This window comes from Fukomys damarensis, unplaced genomic scaffold (genome assembly GCF_012274545.1).
Source record: "Fukomys damarensis isolate Sample0158 unplaced genomic scaffold, DMR_v1.0_HiC HiC_scaffold_8, whole genome shotgun sequence".
NCBI classification, from domain to species: Eukaryota; Metazoa; Chordata; class Mammalia; order Rodentia; family Bathyergidae; genus Fukomys; species Fukomys damarensis.
This window is the reverse complement of record NW_022900920.1, coordinates 13899623-13920846: the sequence shown is the minus strand read 5'-3', so window position 1 is coordinate 13920846 and position 21224 is coordinate 13899623. Positions and strand designations below refer to the sequence as shown.

General features: G+C 46.2%; 1 protein-coding gene across 2 annotated transcripts in view; it reads right to left on the bottom strand.

Moving 5' to 3' along the window:
• Fam53b (family with sequence similarity 53 member B) overlaps window positions 1-21224 on the bottom strand; it is an 81748-nt gene that overhangs the window by 57998 nt on the left and 2526 nt on the right. For both annotated transcript variants that reach the window (XM_033761367.1, XM_033761368.1), the window contains exon 2: window positions 12792-12846. In XM_033761367.1, coding sequence (XP_033617258.1) covers window positions 12792-12846 — 55 coding nt within the window. The remainder of the gene's footprint in view (window positions 1-12791; window positions 12847-21224) is intronic.

Here is a 21224-nt window from a genome sequence, read left to right as displayed (position 1 = left end):
ATATATCCCCGGTACCGGGGATCAAACTTGGGCCCTTGCACTTGCAAGGCAGTCAGCAGAACCACTGAGCAAAATCCCTGGCAGAGGACATTTAAATGAACTCCAATTCTCTCAGCAATGTGGTTCATTCTCTAAAACCACCCTGGGCCATACAATCCACACAGTATTTTGCATGCAGGACCATCAAGGTCCAGAGGGGAAGACTGAGGCTTGGTAGAAGTTGAGTAACTGGCCCAGGATCACACAGCTTAGACCCTAAGACCAAGCCCTCTTCATAATACAATGCTAGGAAGAATCACCACAGTAAACATGATAGGTCAGGCGAGATATACTATACTGATTCAGAAAATTACAATTTAACCCACAAGAGAGGCATGCTTCAAGTAGCAAAAACCACAAACTTAGCTCCTTTACTTGATTCTCCTCCTACTTTGCAAAGGTCAGAAAGAGACAAGATACTTCTCAACTGAGTCTAGTCCCCATTCCTCACACATAATAAACTAAAATCAGAATGGATCAAGATCTGAATGTTAAAACAGAAACACTTAACCTGCTGAAAAGTAAAACTCTTAAAGTCATAGGTATAAGAAGCAGAGTCCCAGTTACACAGGGGATTCTTGGTTCTAGTAGCAAGAATCAACAAATGGGACCATTTCAAATTAAAAAGCTTCTGCACATCAAAAGAAAAAACCGACAGAGTAAAGAAAGCCTACAGGAATAGGAAAATTTTTTGCCAGCTATTTCCACACAGAAGATTCATATCTAGAATACATAAAGAACTCAAAAAACTTAAGACTCCCCTCCAATAAAAGACCGAATCAAAAAATGAGTACTTGAAATGAACAGTCACTTCTCAGAAGAAGTACAAATGGATAATACATGAAGAAATGTTCGGCATTCTCCCCCAAATGCCCATTAGAAAATGGGGGGCTGGGGATTTAGCACAGTGGTTCTGGCACCTGCCTTGCAAGCACAAGGACCCGAGTTCAATCCCCAGTACTAAAAACAAACAAATAACAACAACAAAAAAGAAAATGGGGATTTATTTCACTAACTGATTTATTTCACTTAAGATTATGGTCTCAAGGTGCATCTATTTTCCTCCAAATGATTCAAGTTTATCCTTCTTTATGGCAGAGTAGTACTCCATAATGTATGAATACCACATTTTCTTTATCTGTCTTTTGATGGACATATAAGCTGTTTCTAAGATTTGGCTATTATGAATCGTGCTGTTGTGCAGATGAATTGATAAATAGAATGTGGTATTTACACACTGTGGAGTACTACGCTGCCACACAGAAAAATAAACGAGTCATTTGGAGGAAAGTGGATGATGCACCTTGAGACCATTAAGTGCACAAGTTTAAATATTGCAAGTTTTCTCTTACATAAGAAACCCAAAATATAAATAAAGAGCAAAATAAAAAATAGATAAAGTAGGCAGATAGACAGATCTTTCTCCAGTGGGAAGGAGATTAATAGGGGATAAAAAGAATTAAGATGTGTTACGTACATGTACCAACTCCCCACGAGGACTATAATCATTGCAAACTGCTAATATGTACAAATAAAAAAACTTTAAAAAGACACAAGGGGGGCTGCAGATTTAGCTCAGTGATGCCTGTGCCTGCCTTGCAAGCACAAGGTCCTGAGTTTGATCCCTGGTATGAAAAAAAAATTTTTTAATTAATTTTTTAAAATAAATAAAAATAAAAAGAGACAAGATACTTCTCAAAAGGTGCTAACAGACCAGTCCTGAACTAAGCATCGCAACCAGCAGCTATTCCACTGGTTCAAGGTGGGTAAACAATGCAGCAAAAAGCCAGACCTGGTGGCACACACCTGTAATCCCAGCACTCAGGAGGCTGAGGCAGGAGGATCGCTGTGAGTTCGAGAGCAGCCTGGGCTACATAGTGAGCTCCAGGTCAGTCTCAACTACATAGGGAGACCCTGTCTCAGAAAAACAAAACAAAAAACCAAACCAAAACAACAACAACAAAAAAAAAAACAATGCAGCAAAAGAGGACTCCAGAGACCAGAGGAAAAGCCAAGTCAGAGTCATCCACAGTCTTCCTCCCACTTGGCAGCCTGAGAGGCTGGGGCACTGGAAAGGGGACATAAGGAAAAACCATACAGAGGCTGCTGGGAATGCAGGAAAGAGATTTTCTGTAAGCCCAAGTGGGCCAGCCGAGAACAAAGCAGGACTGGCAAAACAGCCAATTCACCTCATCCCAGAATCTTCCGAGGCCACAGCCACGGCCCTGGCCAAGGCAAGTCCAGACACCTGTTCCTTCAGTTGGATTAGATAAAATTACTCCCAAATACAAACATTACTAAAAAGTATCTTTTTGCAAGATGCATTTATGTAGTTCAAATGTGTCTTCACTACCCATACAAAGCATTCAAGTAGTCATCATTCTTTTAAAACAGTTTCAATCTGGTATTAGCCATTAGGTCAAAGTTCAGTGAACTAAAATAATAATGTAAAATTACAAGTGATATAAACTTTGATGCATAACATACTGCTATTATTGGTCTTTTATATAAATATACATATATATACATATATATATAATTAGAATTTTTGGAAATTTTAACTCTGCTGTCGATTTTGGGAAAAGTTATCTCAATTTACTGTGTTGAGTTGGCATTGTACAGAAATTAACAGCCATATTGGTCTAGAAATGTTAATTTTTTTTCCATTTGTATAGGGGTAACGCACTGTATTAAATATGTAAGGTCATATCTACGTGGGTTTGATTACAGAAACTAATAATTTCTAAATAATGAAAAAAAAGAATAATATAAGACTACAAGAGCAAGAAGCAATTTAAATATGTTCAGGGATCATTTTCATCTTCAGAATTAAGGATTATTTTAATCTTACATCATTGCCTTTTCTCTTTTACTTTCCTTTTTATTTTTATTTTAGGATTCCCTATTTTTAATGTTCATACAGAGATTTCTTTAATTGAAATACCGAATAGTTTCTTTGGTGTGAAAAACTATAATAGTACACAGGATCCTAATGAGACAATTAATAATGTGAAATAGGAAGTAAAGGACTAAAGGTGTAGGGAAAGTGGGAAGGGTGGGAGAAAGGTAATAAGGGAGAAGAAAAAAATATGAGAAACTGAAAAAATGGAAATAAAGTGTTTGTAAATGGGGAGGGGAGGAGGGGGTGAAGGGAGGGCAGGGACAAGGGGAAAAAATGAGAATCAAGACCTTTCATGTAAAGGTACAAGATCCCAGTAATGAATGTAACTGTACTGTATACCTAGATTGTACCAATAAACTCAATAAAAAGAAAAAAAAAAGTGATATAAACCAACACGGACTGAGTCACGACCACCTTGGTTATGAGAAAGGAAGAAAATTACCCTCAAAAAAAGTAGAAATTCATGGATGATGATGACCATCAAAATAATGATGAAAATAAAGTGGTAAATACATTTAAGTGTCCTACAGTAGGGGGCTGGATAAACAAAGTATCAAAGAATAGCATGGAACATAAAACAGCTTATCTCAAGAATCATGTAATGATGTTGGAAATGCTAGTGATATGATGCTTCTAAGGACATAAAACTGTGTGATTCTTTTTTTCTTTTTTTTTTTTTTCGGTACCAGGGATCAAACTCAGGCCCTTGCACTTGTGAAGCAGGCAGGGGAAACACTGAGCTAAATCCCCAGCCTCCATGTGATTCTTCCTTAGTAAAACATGCACTGCGCTATTTGTGAAGATACAAAGGAAATGAACAAAAGTAACAGTTGATTTGCAGACAGCTACTAAATTTATATATTATTTTTCTATAATCTCTAAATTTTCTATGAGAACAAAGAGATTAGCAAATACGTACGGGCTGTGCCCACTAAGCCCATGAGTCCTATGTCCTGACTTAATTCAGGAAGCAAGCCAGGGCCAGGGCCTAAACCTCACCTTCCTTTGGGCTTTCAGGAAGTTGCTTGCCTCTAACTTCCCTTTGGGTCAAGGCACCGAAGTCCCCTAGGGGGTAGGATTGTGGCAGAGTAGGGGAGGAACCCAGCCAAGGGCACGAGCCCCAAGATGGTAGCACAGGCTGGTGCTTAGCTACCTGGGCACACAAGGGAATGTGTCTCAACCAGGCCTCAAAAAAACATGACATTAGAAGAGGTTGATCCCATTCTCAGAGGGTGCCACCTTCCACCCCATTTTCATTTCACCAGACTGGTATTTTCCCCACCTCTAGAAAATAAGAAGAAAGGGGACTTGGGAGCCAGATAAATAGGAACATGACTTTCATCTAGCAGTGCCATTCCGTTCCCTTGGCCATCCTGTAATCTTGGTGCTTCTAGGCAGGACGCCTCAGGGGTCCCATATTCCAGGCCCATTTCCCCACAGACTCTACAGAACTTTCTAAAGCTACCACCTACTATGGTCAGGCCTCTTGGCAGTTATCCATTGCTTTTTTTTTTTTTTTTAAAGACAAGGTCTCACTGTGTAGTTCAGTCTGGACTTCAACTCAGTATGGAGGACTTAGCTGGTTAGAGGGCTGGGAGTCAGATTCACTGACCTTGAAACTATCAAATCCCCAATGGTAAATTCTAACACATCCTGCTTGCCTACAGGACTGACTCCATCCTGTTTATAGAGCCTGACGATCTTAATCTATGATTTCTTTGTTGTAAGGAGGGCTCAGAGTCAGCTCCTAATTCAGTCTATTGGTTTAACTAGAGCACAGTGTGAGTGCAGGTGCATCCTTCCCCCAAACATCAGCTCTTCCGCGACTACACACTTTCTCTAGGGCTGGAATGTTCTGCCTTTATCCTCCTTCCACCAAGAGAGCCTCTAACTCCGAATTAGGAGCCTCCCAAACTTCCTCTGAGGATACATCTTTTCCATATGGCCCCTACCTATTCACAGGACTGTGCTCGGATTTTCAGTCATACAGCTCACATACTGACAGAGCTTTAGTTATCTGCTTACAGGTCTACATCTCCTACTGGGCTCCCAGCTCTCAAGCACAGTCCAGTGTGGCTCCCCAGTGCTTAGCACTGAGCATGGCACATAGCAGACTTCATTCAGGAGGGGTGGAGCAGAAGGAAAAGATGACAAAATGCACACAAAAGCTACAGAGGAGGCTGGGAATGCTTGCTTGGTCTTGCTTGTTCTTCATCCTTGGCATAAGTAACCCTTCCTCAGCCAGGCAGGTCTAACCTGGGCTGTGTCATGAACTCTCCGCCTCACCCAGATGGCTGCCTGTGATGCAGCCAGGAGACTGTTGGGCAGAGTTATGTCTAAGACACTTTGAAAATGCAAAGTGCTGCTACTGTGTATCAACACCAGCCAGGTGGCCACTTGTCCTGTCAGCAGCGCAGATAATACTGTAATTGTTTCTATCTTTATCACATTGAGAAGTAAAATATAAGTAAAAACAATTGAGGCTATGTTTAGCCCTTGGGTTTCCTACCTTCACTGAGGGAACAGCAAGCTATTTGTTGAGTCAGGTTACAAGACAAAAGAAACAAGAAGAGAGGCTGTTTTTAGTGGAAAACTGCCCGACACTAGGTACCAATGTCACACTGCACAAAGTGTCTCCATAGGGCTCCGAGAAGAGGATACCAGGGCCCTCTCTCTCCGTTCAACATCACTTCTGCACAAACTATAATTCTTTCAAAAGTGGCAAAGGCCATGGACATAAGGAGTGCACTGAGCAAGGGTCATTCAGTGTAATGGAAAGGGCACAGCCCTGGGTTCAAACCTCAGTACTACAAATTCCTTAATCTCTCAGATCAGGGCTTCTGCGAGAAGAAAATAGGTGCCCAGTGCAGGGCCAGCCAGCAGCTCTCTGAAATGGCAGCCATCATCGTAATTCCAGTATGACAGTACTAGAAAACGTACTCGTATCCGACACTCAACGCTTCTGTACCTCGGTATCAATCTCTGGACTCAAGCTAGAAAGGAAACCTGTCTTCTCAGCATTAGGCCTTCCTGAAATATGGTTTCTGGAGCATGTGCAGAACCATGCTTGAGAGAGGCAGTGTTCATAAAGATGCCTCTTACTGGGCATGGTAGTATAAGCCTATAATCATGGCTACTTGGGAAGCTGAGGCAGGAGGATTGCAAGTTTAAAGTCAGCCAGGGAAACGTAATGAGACCCTGTGTCAAAATTTAAAAATAAAATAAACCAGGGATGTTGCTCAGCACTGGATTTAATCCCCAGTACCACCAAAAAAAAAAAAAGAAAAAAAGAGTTACCCAAGCCTCCTCTAAAGATATACCTTCTCCATATAGCCCTGTCCCTTACTTGACAAATCAGAACTTCTTGAGGTAGGAATCTGCATTGAAATAGGTTCTCCAGGGTACTGTAATACAAAAATGCTGAGAATCACTGCTCTGGACCACAGGTACACAACAGCCTCAGTCATAAGAGCAGCCCAGCCAGACCGCCCAGCCACTCCTGGGAAACCTCTAGTGGGTTGGTGATTCTCTACAAATGTCTTACATAACAACATTGAGAGTTGATGTCTTTGTTATGCTTTTGGTTTGGACAATAACAGGAAGTAGAACTATGAAGAAGGATCACTTCATCTCTCAAGTACGTTGGGGCTTGTGCATCACGATCAGTGTGTTACAGCCCACAAAGTATGCCCCTCAGGACTTCCCTCTCAATCCAACTCTGGATTGAGAGCCATTGGCAGACGCCTCAGGGGCAACTGACTCTTGTGAACAAGAAACATTTGTGGCTCCCATCATTTCCCTAAGGACACATTGTGGGCCATCAACAGTGTTCTAAAGCTTTCCAGAAGGGCTCTCCACTTACCTGGAGCCCAACACCAAGCCACTGCCAGACCTGAGCATAGCACAGGAGCACAGAGTCTCACAGCAAGCATCTGCTGATCACCTCCTGTGCCATCCCTGTTACTGTAACCTCCAGGACTGTCCAAGCTTCTCAATGTCCCTGTGTGCCAATCTTAAAAGTCTGAAATTACACATAGGAGTGTGTCCATGTATGCACAGGGTAACACTCTGCCTACAGATGAGAGCCACACAACCACCCTGGCGCCCACTTCTCTCGCAGAGGAACTAAGTGAATCTCTTCCAAACCTGAGGTACAAGGACTGGACACGGAGTCTTTCTGCAAGTTACTACCTGTGGAGATAAGGACTCAAATCCCCAAATTCACATTCATGAGGATCTGGTCCTGCTACCCCTTGACCAAGGAGTGCAGAAGGCTGTTGGGCACACAAATCTAGAGCTCGAAGAAAGAAAAACACTCAGAAGAAAATAAATGGCATTTGACCTCAAGTGTTCATGTGTCCATTTCTGCTTTTAAACTTGAAGGGAAATTCCCAGGGGCCTAGATTCTTGAAGGACTTGTTACATTCAAAGGACAAGGGAGTTTTACAGCTCTGGAGATCTCTGTGCTGTTTTAGATTCTCCCTTAAAGTGACATAACCACAACAGAATGTGGTTTCTAGAAAGGTTAAACACCTCAAGTGCAGACCCAAGAGACAAGATTTTTGCAGCCTTCCCTCTGAGGACCAGGAAGAAGCTTCCAGCTAGACCATCAGAGATCTGTCTTCACAGATGTCTCCTTACATTAGTGATAAGTCTCTTTAAGCCTGATCTACCACCCCAAAGCCATCCTCTTGCAGCTGGGCCAGGGAGTCTCCCCTACCTTGACCATCTTTCGCCATAGAGAACATGACACCCAAAGACAGTCTGCAATAGCCCCTTCCTGTCCTCTGGCAATTCTGTGATGTCCCCACCCACCCCCAAGTCAGCCCAGCCTGCATAAGACGGCAACCTGGGAGGCTTCTTTTTCATGTCACTGAAGCAGCTATTTGACACTGAAGCCAGCTCTATTTCACATCTACTTCCATTCTGTATTTTATTCCAGAAAACTGTCTGAGACTAATGAATGGTACAAAGAAGAATTTAAAACCCCCTGTACAGAGGAACCTTAAACTATTTTAGAGATTTTTTAAAAAATCACACATATGACCACAATCACTAAAGATAAAATGAAAATAACATGTAAAAATAAAGAAAACATGATTTTTTAAAAAGTCATGCATACACATATACATACTTCTATATGGATGTAATTTTTTTTTCAATAAAAACAAATCTCATCCTAGCCTATATTAGTTAATTAATTATCAGTTTCTCACAGGAGACCCTGGCTCAATCATAAACACTTAAAATGGCTATGGCTGAAAGATTTTCTAAAAAAATGTGGAAAAGACCAAAAATGGGGCCTGAGTAGCTGATTTTATATTTGCTGTTTTTCATTGTGTTTCATTTGATTGTTTTTCTAAGAAACAGAAAACACTCAGCCTGTGAATGCCAGCTTTTTCACAGAAGGTGTAATCACATTCCACTTTCAATGACAAATAGTGACTGAGTTAAAAGACTGAAAGCTACCGAATCTCAAAGTGAAATCTCTCAGTCCTACGCAGCTCTACACAGCCAAACAGTTTCCCTGTAGAAATCCAACCAGAGAGTGCCCCCGGGAACAACCTTTTTATGTACGAGTAGACTTTAACAGCCAAGTAATTAAACACTGAAAGTAAGGGCTTATAATTAAAATGCTGACAAACCTGTACTGAGTGGCACAAGTAGGGCTGCTATAATATTTTTGCAATTCCTTTTTATACATAATGTATGATCCTTATGCTCGTTTCCTCTATGTTCTTTGCCTGTGAAATAATTTACATTAATAAATAATTTATTACCATAACTCCAAAAAGTAATTATGGGTTTCCATCCAATTTTTTAGCATATGAATTGTTTTGTTCTGCCCAATGACTTGTATTTATAAGACTTCTCCTAGTGGCTTTTAAAAAATGATTGGTATTGCCATTGCTTTCTTGAATTTTATGTGATTTCCAGGTCCTCTCCTTGCCTGAGCAATGAAGAAAATGAAATGTGTGGTGTCCACTCTCCCCACAACACAGAACTCATTCAATGGCTGCAATTAGCAGAGAGTGGTGAATGGAATTTACTCTCACCCCACTTGCCCACTTTCACTAAAAACAATTAAACTAGTCGATGTGTGCCGCACAGTCAGCATGGAGAATCATTTCCCACCACAAATGGCAGAGTATTCAGAAGTGCTGCGCACAGTGGTTCCCATGCAGGCCTCACCTCACCCCACACAAGAGGATCTATGTTCTGTACCCACTGGAAGCCAGTATCAGGAGCACGGGTCTGGCTCCCTGCCTGGCCAGCTGGCCATGGGTGGGCCATGCCCATGGAGCTACCACCTAACCCATGTTTCCAGTGTCAAGAGTACAGTACGACCTCAGGTCAATGGCTCTTCCCTGGAAAAGCTGTTTGCAAAGGAAATTCCACTCCATCGCAGAAGGTGATGATCTGGGAAGTGAGAAAGGAAACCAAGAAAGCAAACTTGGCCTCTGCCAGAAAGGGCCTTGCAGTGACAGAGTAAGCCTGGCACCTTAATAAAAGGCCCTTAGCCAGGCATAGAACAAGTGGGCAAGGCTGGGCTCCACTCTGCCGTTTCCCCATTCATTCCTCACCTGACTTTGTTTTCTCCCCCAATCTGGAAAAGTACAAAATCACTTCTTTGTATCAAGTTTCCAAATTGGAGTAGGGGCAAGGTTGAGGTGAGGACTGGTATCTACCTTGAAATCATAAAACAAGCACTTTGAAAACAAAACGAAAACTATCATCATGAGCACTTGCTTATATTAGTAAATTGTTTTATCTAAGATGGCAATAAGGAGGCCCAGCCATTTAGAAAGGCAGCATTCTAAGAAGCAGCAGCACATAAGACCCTGCTGTGCTCTTAGCCCTAATGCACTTCATGGAGTTTTCTTTTGAGCATTTATGAAACCCAGTTTCATAATGGTCTAACTAGATCCAGGTCTCACAGGAGAATTCCACTGATCGGGGCCAGCACTTGAGCCCTTTATCTCCAGAAGACAGACTGTGGGTTGGTGATTACAATAATTTGGCGCTTTATCTTTGCCCAGCATTGTCCAACCCTGGAAGGGCCCAAAACCCTCTTGAAAAGTCTAGCCAGCCCCTCAGGGTGTTGTCTTGCCCGCCAATGAAAAGCAGGCACACCCGACATGAAATCTCGCTGTCTAGGGTGCACTCCCAGTTTTCATAGCACAGGATGAGGCCACAAAACTTCAATTCATAGGTTAAATGGGCTAGAATGGTAACCTGCGCTTCCCTCAGCACACACTGGGCTTGGGAGGCCTTGGACGGCTGACCCTTCTGCCTCAGTAGGTGTCAGCAAAGGACAGAAAGGAAGGGACAGAGTGGGCACCTTTGGGGTACTGCTATCTCTTTGAATCCCCACAACATCTGCAATTAGCTAGAGAAAGAAACTGAGGCACAGCAGGATGGGGTAACTTGCTCATGGCTCTAAGGGCTCTTCTATCTCAGAAGATGGTCCACGCCATGGAGAATTCATTGTGTGTTGCTTTCTCCTCCACTTGAAAGAAATTTCCTTTGTGCAGGGTTCTGATTCAAGGGGGATGAGCAACAGACAGAAAAGGTGTGTCAGGAAGAGACACACAGTGGAGGACAGGGGCATGCCCAGACCCATCACCTGAACAGCTGTCCCTGCACCTCCTTTGACTGGGTGGCAGTATCTTGGTGCTGACCTGCAGGATGGGGCCTTGCAAAAGGGAAGAGGAAGGGTGAAGACCTGGATATCCTAAAGAACCACAAGAGACACACACCAGTACCTCCTGGAGGACCCAATCCTCCCTGACAGAAAGAGGCCTCCTCCAGTAGAAATCAGACTCCTGGGCTCTAGAGGATCTAAGACATCCTGGGCCACCTGAGCTTCAGCAGACCTGCCTCCTTCCCCAGACCTCTCTGCCTTGGACACTGGCCCCTGCAAGCATAGCTCCCATCTGTACTCCCTCTCCAAAGGAAGCCAAGGTGTTCCCCTTGTTTAGATGTGGAGGCTTCTTCTCAGGAAGCATTCCTCAGTTCAGGGCCCTCAGATGAGCAGACTTCAACTTAGGTCTCAGTCTTCCTTTTAACTACTACTTATGGAGTGCTCTCTCTGTGCTAAACTCATCATAAACATTATGTCACACAGTTCTCACAATAAACCTACAAGGTAAGTGCTAGCACAACTGCTGTTTTGCAGATGAGGAAACTGAGGCTCAGAACATTTTTAAAGTTCAGCACGATTATATGGCCCTAACACTGCCTGTCATAAACACATAAGGGTTTACCTTATTATGACTCAGGTGTAAAGGCCAGAGAAGCCGAATGCATGAACAGCCTTGGTCCCCACAACTCAGCCTAGTCTGGCTTTTGTTTCAAACTGAAGTCTGGTGAGGTGAGCGAAGTCTCTCTTTCCTGGCATGACGAATGGAGGCAGCTCGGGCATGAGGCTTTCCCAGGAAGCAGGCAATGCAGCAGGCTTCTTTACCATGTGCTAGGGTACAGAGGGTCTGAAAGCTGTTAACCACCAAGGAGATACTCGACTGTGTGGGGACAGGCTCAGAAGTGTGTCACACAGTAAACCAAGGCCAGGTGATCTCCCTGTTTCTATTTCCGCTTAGTGGCAGTATCAAAGAGGACTACCCAGCTCTCCCAGAGCTGTGGCATATGACTGAAAAGAAAACAATCTTCCTTCTCCTCTACCTGGTTCGATTCTGCCACTCAAGGGACCTTGGGGAGGATCACTTCACAGGGCCTCAGTTTCCTCCTAACTTCTTTGGCCCTGAAGCTACATACACAGTGCTCAATAGACCCTGCACACCTCCACTCATCACCACATCTACAGGAAAAGCCTTGAAAAAAGAAACAGAAATCACTGGACACAGAGGCAAGCGACTAAGAAAGAAGACAGGAATGAATCGATATGCCTTTCCGGAGACAGGGTGAATCTGAACACCCACTGTAGTTACCCCTCATCAAAGTGTGGTCTCTGACTCAACACAGACATTTCAGAAACTCATCTGGCAGGACATTCCAATGGAGCAGGAGAGTCATGGAGTGACTGCAGAAGGAGAAGCTGTACCCAATCACCCAGAGCATCAAGAAATCCACACAGTCAATGCAGTCATCTTTTTTTGCCCCCTGGAAGACATGGCAACTCAAATTTGCATGGAAACAGAAGGCTGAGTAAGGGATCTTTTCTGGGAGGCAAGTCAGCAGTATAAATCAAGAACATAAAAAGGTCCCTGGGAGCCATCCTAAGGAATAATCCAAAACACGAGACTCAGACACTTCCAGAGTCATTGTTAGGGACAACAGCAGCATTCGACAGCCCTTTTTGCCCAATAACCACTTTGATACATCTACACAACACAGTAATACAGACCATTAAAATGCATGGAATGAATAATTTTCATGCTGTGGTAACTACCAAATGAAAAAGCAAACAAATACAGTTTTATATAATTATATGTTCATCATGGACTCGGCTATGTCAAAAAAATTCCAAAAACAAACAAACATACAAGAAAATAACAACAGTAGCCAATGCTGGGAACTGGGGCTGAAAGACATTTTTACTTCATATACTAAGGTTTATTTTCTGAATAAAAAAAATCAATGTCAATTACTTTAATAATCAGAAAGAAAGACTCAATGCTAGGGTTAGAAACGGTATTTGTAAACCACACAACAGCGTCTGTCCCCTCACTCACCCCAGCAGCTCCCAGACCATGCCAGCAGCACTGGGGACTGAGATAATTGAAACACACATAAAAGAGTCCCCAGTGCCCTCTGGCACTTGAAAGTGCCTTCAGCATCTCACCTGGCTGGAACAACTAGAGGAGGACGGCCATGCCACGTGTTTACTCACCCATAATTCCACAAGAGAAAAGGGTAGGTCCTTGACTCATCTTCTTTGGCGTGTGCTGAAAACAACCAGAAAAGCTATTCACTCTTCATGTCATAAGAAGCACATCCATACATGACTCTGCACTGATCTCTTGCTAAAGTCACAATTACAGAGAGGACCGCCCTTTGCAGTAACTGTCCTTTTCAAGGGGAAGGAGAAAGGCAGTATATCCCAAGAGACAACATCTGCATGGGACTGGGCCCAGACTCTGTTCAAGTATCGAGTGAGACACGCAGCAAGTGAACAGACTTTTAAAACGGAAGCCCGTGACTTCTGACATTCGGTGATGTTGCCACATAGGTGATGCGGGGGAGGTGTGACAATGGTGAACAGTTGAACAAACTCCACCATCAGCTGGGAGCAGGCTGGGAGAGGTGGGACTTCCTGGGGGTGAGGAGCAGAGGGCCCACCCCACTCCCAGATCCCTCCCTTGGAAATAAGGCTGGCTCTTCCTTCTCTAGCAGGAAGCAATGGGCGGCTCAGAGAATGCTGGCTTGTGCTTCACAGCTGCTTTGTGGCTACAGGGAGGCCCCTCTGAACTGAAACAGAAACTCAATGCTTCCATTTAGCCTCAACTTTCGCACTGACTCCTGGGCACTGTCTTTCCACAAGTTTCCCCTTCCACTGTGAGCATTCTCCATCTTCCCTCACAGCTCATGCCTAGAATCAGCCTGACACTACGGCCACGGGGTAAAAACCAGGCCTAGAGGAGACCACGTGCCAGGCATTGTTCCATGGCCAGAGAGCAAACTGAGTGTGGAGGATGCTGGGGTTCCTCATGCTAGCTGACATCCAAGTCAATAGGTCCGTTCTGACTACCACTGTAGAGGAGACTCCTCATCAGGACCCCAGAACCAGCCACCTCAAGCATTCCAAAGACTGATTTGCTGGCCCCTTATTCATTTACCCACTCAGCACACAGGAATGGCAGTCATCTGTGTGCAGGCTGTGCTGGGACCATGCAAAGGGGAAGGAAGCTCTCAGTCCCAGACAGATCAGCCAGCTTTGGAGAGGAGCTCTCAATACCCTCCCCACTCCCAGTGACAAGGACACGCAAGGCTTATAAGCTGAGAAGCACACGGGAGCCAATCCTTGGCTCTGTAAGTCCTGGAAAGAGGGTGGGACTGACTAGGAACACCTGGCCCACAGAGATAAAAGGGTGGCAAGCACCTGGCACGAGTTCTCACCCCTCATCCCCATCTGCTCAAGCTGGAGAACTTTGTACTTGGTCAACAGTGCATTTATCCCACAGAGTTTTTAAAGGTCCATCCTAACCAACGCATGGTCACAGAGGTAAAGGAGGACTCACTCTTCGAAGAGATCAGTCACACAGACAAACCATTACACTACAGACAGAGAGAGAGAGAGTTGAAGCTGAAGGGAGCTCAGGGGTTATGCACTGGGATGGGGTAGGAGGTGAGGGCCAGCTTCCAGGGTGGGGTGGGGGGCTCCTGAGCTGGTGTTGAAGGACCAGAAGAAGCTGGATGGGGCAGTCCTTCTCCAGTCCCCCTCTTCAGTTTTTTCTTTTCTGGTTGGTTGGTTGGTTTGTTTTGAGAGAGATGGTCTTGTATGTCATTCAGGCTAGCCTTGACCTCATTATATAGCCCAGGCTAGCCTCAAACTAACAGAGATCCTCCTGCCTCAACTTCCTGAGTTCTAGGATTACAGATGTTCTAGGATTACCACCACATCCGGGTTTCCCTCCTCAGTTTAAAACAACACTTGCACTATTAGGCTAGGTTACCCTCTTGGATTCCAAAGATATAGCTAATCATCTACCCTACAGCCACCCATGCAGTATCTGGAAAAAGGTGAAGACAGCTGCATCTGCCTCCCTCACAGTTGACCCAGTTAACACCGCAGGATACACAGCTGAAAGCAACACCAAAGTCACCCACTGGGGACAAGATAACAAACACATGAGAGCCTGCCACTGGGACTATGCCACTCACATAGCCAAGTGCACAGCCTATAGACACCAGGCAAGGGTGCTCTCAGGAAAATGGTTCAGAGAGAGAAACTGGGTTTCTCCCCTGCCAGGTGTTGTGCCTACCAAGCAAATTCTCAGCACACAGGGTGCACCCAGGTACAAGGTAAAAAAATGCCCACTGGGAAACTACGGCCCAGGCCCTGGGCTGGTCAGATGGCTGACAGCCCCCTGGCTGGTAGCCCACCAAAGTCCAAACCATGACAGGGACCACTGAAAACAGAAGAGAACAGGAAAGCTGCTTTCCTGGTTGGCAGGTGCCATGGAAGGCTTTGGGCTTTACAGGCAGTATATAGCCAATTCCCGCCTTATTGGTGGAACAGGGGCCACAGCCTCAGCCCCACTGAGTTGGCATGTTCTAATAGGAAACACTTCAGGGCACTCGTGACCCAGGTCTGCCCAGGGAATGTGGCACGTGATTGGGCACCAGCTACCTTGCAAGGAATACAGAAGTATGTCAGCCTGGGTTATGACCTACTGCAGGATGCCCCCGGGCCAGCACCCAGGGCTCTCAAGTCCCCATTCACTCACTCACTTATTCACTCAACAAAGACTTTCAGCATTTGCTGCAGACCCCAGAGCAGCCCATCATTTCCCAGGTGTGGTGCACACTCTCACTACCCTACCACTATCCCTGTCCAAGCTGCCACCAAATGTACCACCCTGTTGGCGTCCTGGTGGGTGCCCTTAACCCATTCACCACCTTTCACCCAGAACTCAAAGTCATCTTTTTAAAGCAGAGATCAAACCACATCATCCCTCTCCAACTTCCCACAGCAACCAACACAAAATTCAGGGCACTCCCCTCCCTATCCCACACCCCTGTGTGAGCCAGGCTCCCTCACCTTCCTATGCTCATCCTCTTTTCACTCCTGCTGCTAGGTGCTGCTACCTTGGTTCCTTTGCACTAGGATCTCTAGGTGACAGGCTCTGTATTCTCCCTTCTACCATGTGGGCTCCTCAGTGGCCCTTCCTGACCATCCTGACCACATCACTACCCTCCACATGTGCTCTGTTTCACAAAACACAGTGAGGTCAATGTGCTTGTGTCTGTGCATATTCTCTGCTCTGAGAATGAAGCTTCCTAGGGAAAGGGGCAATCACCAGGGCAGGCACCATGGCTGGAGCTACCTATCAGAGCCAACCTATCCAGTTCCTCCTCCCACACATCCAGTGGACGTTTGGCCAGCAGAAGTGGATTTTCACTCAGCAGAACATGTTGCCTTCCCAAATTGCTGGGCACAGGGAAAGTCGGAACTCAGTGGGGAACTGGGAGAGGCAAGGCTGCCCCACTCAACCAGGCCTGCCTCCAACTGCCCACCCAAGGGTGCTAGAAGACCAGGGATGGTTTGCACTAAGATTGTTTAAAATCTAAACGGACACATTCTTCATTTTCACTGAAAGTGAGCCATCCTGTTCCTCTGAGTGTATAAAACTGCATGGCCCAGAAGTGCAGCTCCCCTTTTACTAACACCCTGACTTTGCCTTGGAATAACTCCCCTCCCTCACTGAACAGTGTCTTGGTGGTGCTGTTAATCAAGGTGCCTCCATCTCCCCTGGCACGGGCTGGGCAGGAAACTAGAGCTTTGTAGCCACAAAATGATTGCCTCATGTTCTGACTCCCAAAACAAGGAGGGCAGTGCCAGTTCACCTAAAAGGGACACCTCAGGCTGCCTGCCCTCATGCACCTCCTTCCGAAGTTTTCTCACGCCTGGACCCTGTCTCACCAACTCTTCTCTAGGCCCATCAGCTCTCCACCACGTGTCCTGGGAGTACTCTTTTGGTGTGAGTTAGCTAGAGATGGTTCCTGTCACGAATGAGGAACTCTCAGTGGTTTTATTCAAGACCTCACAGTAGGATCAGAGCCCCGTCTTGCAGTCTGAGCCCTGTCTGTGATGTAAAGCTGATGGCAGCCAGGCCAAAACATCTTATACCCAACAGCCTCCCAGGTATGAGACCCCAGATACACCCTGATGCCTGGCAGATTTCCCTGAGTCCCACCCTACACGGGCAAAGCAACAACCAGGTGTCCCCACTGGGCACCAGTTTGACCGTAGCCTTTCTATTCCCAGTCTGCCCAGAGTATAATAAAATTCCCGCTGGTGTGTGTCATTCCTTCAGCCAGCCTCTCCAACCCTTCAAACCCTCTGCACCCACACCAGGAGGAGAAACAAACTGCTGTGTGCTAAGGCCTACCAGCCCAAGGGAACTTTTAGCCCCTGAAGCTTCACAAGAGCCTGCTATCTGCACAGAAACAAACACACACCCAAAGTCTGGCTGAGGTTTGCAGTGCAGGAAGACAGAGAGCACATTTTCACTCTGTACCCCTCTTTCTTCAGGACCTCTGTTCCCAAGCCCACTCAGAACAGGGCCTCGTCTCTGTGAGATTCCTCACCTAACAAAAAGTTTTTGGAATCAGATCCTTGTAGGAGAGGCAAAAGCTGAAAATCCAACTGAGACTTCAGGGCCATCTGTCTGACTAAAGAAAAGAGGCCTGACTTAAATAGACACAATTAAGGTTCCAAATGAGGAACTAGCCTATGCAGAAAATGCCAGGCCTTAACCGTGGTTCTTTGCAACTTTCTTCTGCAGATCACTGACCAAAGCAATCAAGTCACTTTTTCCTTTTCCTGACGCAGGGTATGGGGAGCCACAGTGAAACAGGGAGGAGCTCACAGTCATGCACCACAGGGCACAAGCATACCACCCACATCTCTTAAACAACTAGTGAGAGACGGTGGCAGAAAGAGAAAGCAGAAAGGAGATCCAGGCCCAAGAGGAGAGGAGAAGGGAGCAGTGCTCTTGGGAGGAGGCTCTCAGAGACACTAATGGAGATCCCACAGCCCTGCTTCAAGGCTTCAGAGGTATGTAAGGGGTCCCTGGAGTATCTCTGCCTGTCCAGGGTGAGAGGCACAAGATTTCCTCAGACTCTATGCAGTACTAGTCCTAATTTCAAGCCAGCCTATGGCCAACCCAGGAGCCTGGCTGGGCTGCTGAGCCCAAAGTACAATTTGGCATCACCAGGAGAATGAAGACCCCCAGTGCCTAGGCAGCTGGGTACAAGGCCCAACGTGGCCACTAACCCTTCAGACTGGCAAGTGTCTTATCCCTGGCATCCTAATCTCATAAGCCCAGAAAGAAGTCCTCATTCTACCTACCAGATTAATCCCTCAGAAACACATGTGTGCTTGTTAGGGGGAAAGTAAGGCAACCTGGAGCCATGTACCAACCTCTGCCCCACACTGGCCACTCGCTAACTCCCTCTGGCCTCCAGACTTGAGAGAGGGCTGGAAGACTTGCCGAGGAAAGAAGGCCAGGCCTGGCCAAAGGAGGTGGTCACTCTGGAAATGAGAGAAGGGCCCTCGCACCCTGCCCCACCCCCAGCACATGTGGGCGTACGGGAAGGAGCTGCAAGAGCACAGTGCTCCAGGGTCAAATGTCTGGGCTGTGTTCCAGTGGCGACAGCTAATGTTAGAACACCAGAAGGAAGAACCCGCTCAGCAGAGGAAAGAGACCAGGCAGAGGGGGAAAGGGGAGCCAGTAGAGTCATGGCTGCTGGTTCTATGAGCTAAGCCAGGGCTATAGCAAGACCTATGCCTCTGGACCATCTCTCCTGGACAAGTGGCCCCAGTGCCCAAAGAGGAAAAATGCTGAGCACTCATCAGTTCTTTCTTTTTCCTACATCTTTCCCAGCAGCAGGGATATCCACGCTGTCACTAGCATTCAGTTTTTGAAGTGAGTCATTATAAGGATGACTAGAAGGGCTAGGACAGAGGTTACTCCTCTTGCTCCTCACTAGGCCTCAGGGCAACAGTGTGGGCTCTCTTTCAGCATGTCCGAACACCCAGGGCTTCCAGAACCCCTGTGATTTTCCCCTGCAGCCTCAGATCTTCTCTCCTCTATAATGAAGAATAGCTCAGGGGCCAGGGTGGACTGTGCCTCAGGGACCTGCTCCCAGAATTCCCAATGGCCTGTGCTAGTACATTTCCCAGCCTCCTCAGGATTGCGTTTTCTTTTTTTAATCTTAACTTTCCACTTTTGCTATCTTCTTGGTCTGACGGGAAAATAAAAAGAGAAATTCTTCCCATCTTTCCTGCTGTTACCTTCAAGGTACAGTATTTACATAAAGATTATGTTACAAGTTGTAAAAGCGATGCAAAACCCATCGCCTTCTCCTGTACCTTTGCTGGCTGTTACCAGTGAACACTGACACTGGGTGGCCCTGCCGTTCAGTGTCCTGGAGGTCATCTCTGGCCTGAGATTGTGCGGGATCTCTTTTCAGTTATTTACTGTGCAGCTTTCTAGGAGGTCTGCAGGAGCCCTAAGACGGCCCCAGCCTCTAGGGTCATGCTGAAAGGAGCTGGGTGGAGACAACAGCCAGGACCCGAAGTCTGTGTCCGGATGCCCTGCTTACAAGCTATGTCCTAGACACCTTTATCCTGACCTGATCTGCAGTTTCTTGTCCGGTAAGAGCTAGAGATGGGTGGTGTAAGGCTTTGGACTCTGTCAACAACATCCCAGGCACCCCCAGCACCTTTTGTGGGCCCACAAGGGGCTTCCACTCACCCCAGGCAAGGAACGTGGCCAACAGTCAGTGTGTGCTGTGGCAACCAAACCGCAGAGGGATTGCTCCATGGGGGCTGCTCCCACACTGGCCTGCCATCTGGAGCAGAGCGGAGAAGGGGAGCAGGGGGACACAGATGGGCCCACAGCACTGTGCCAGGTGGTTCTGGGCCTGGATCGGCCAGTAACAATAAGCAACCAAAAGGAGTACACTTCAGGAAGGCATGCAGAGTTTTGGAAGAAAGTGAAGGCCCCAATCAGTAAGACAGAAATACAGGCAAAGACCCTTCAAATGAGCCCGCTCATCCCCATCTGACTTCCTTCTTTTCTGAGAAGACAAATTTCTCTTCCCTGGCTAAGTCTGAAAGGTCATGCTCCTCCTGGCAGGGGCTCAGGCCACATTTCTGGGAAATCAGCTTAGCTCACCTCAAGCCCAAGTGTCCAGGAGCAAGGTCTATGACCAGCACCAGCCAGTCCCACCCTGAGAAGGACTGAGCACAGCAGCAGCCACGGGAGCCAAAGAACAGCTGGACCTAGGGAAGGACACCTCCCTTGGGACTTCTAGATGGCCCCTTGCCCTAAGGTTGCTCTTTCTGGTCAGAGCTACTCTAGATGTATTCTTCAGATTTCCACAGGAAAAGAAAGTCACCACCAACAAATAAACAAAGCAGCTCCTATCTGCATCACACCCCCAAGTTGTGATCTGAGCAGCGGCCAGACGAGACCAAAACAATGACAAACTTGTAAGCCACTGGGCAATGGGAACCTGCACAAGCATTCACTCTACAAATATTTACTAAACACCTATGAGGCACTAGGCTCAGGTGGGTCGTAGGCACCAAGTATTCAGCAACATGCAAAACAGACAAAATATCTTGCTTTTGTGAAGCCCCATCCTAGCGTGGGAAGTCACTCGATAAACACAACAAATAGGCAACTGTTAAAAAGTGATAAGTGCTTAAAACAGAAAATAGATGGGAAAGGAAGACAGAAAGTATATAAAAAGGGAGATGCAGGAGAGGTAGAGGCTGGGGACAGGATTAAATTTTAGGCTGAGAAGAAAAGTAGCAGCCAAGGAAGAAAGAAAAGGAGGGAGAGAGTCCTGTTAAGAGGAAAAAGTGTGAGGTCATGAAAAAAGTGCAAAGTCCCTAAGGCAGGCTCACACTTGACATGTCTGAGCCAGGCCAGGGTGGCTTCAGCAGAGTTTAAAAAGGGCAGCTAGCATAATAAGGTCAGAGAGGTCACGGCAGGCAAGATTCTAGGTATGTGCTTGCTAGTAGGAGGTTTTGAACAGAAGATGGACAGATTTGACTGGTATTCCCACTGGGTGCTGAATGGAAAACAAGTGAAAAGAACCAGGAGCAAGGGACCAGTTATCACAAGAATCCACGTGAGAGGCCAGCAAGTGAGACAAGGGCGGTGGCAGTGGGATGATAAGAAGTGATCAAATTGCAGATTTTTTTTTTTTTTTTTTTTGAGACAAGGTCTCACTATATAGTTGAGACTGATCTGGAATTCACTATGTAGCCTAGGCTGGTCTCAAACTCACAGCAATCCTCCTGCCTCAGCCTCCCGTGCAGATATCTATTAAATGCAAACTGGAAAGGAAGTAGTGATGGCAGACAGCTAAACTGTCATAGCAGCTCCACTCCTTGCTACAATGACCAGAGTTATCATCAACCAAACATGCCGAAAGTGACTGCTCTCTACCCTGCAGCAGCTGTGCCCTGCAAGAGGGAAGAGCCACAAAGATTGGTATCCAGACACCAGCCTGAACACAGGCCCGCAAAGGGGGCTGGCAGGCAGGGAGAAGCAGAGCTAGTGAGTCAGTTACCGTCCTTGTC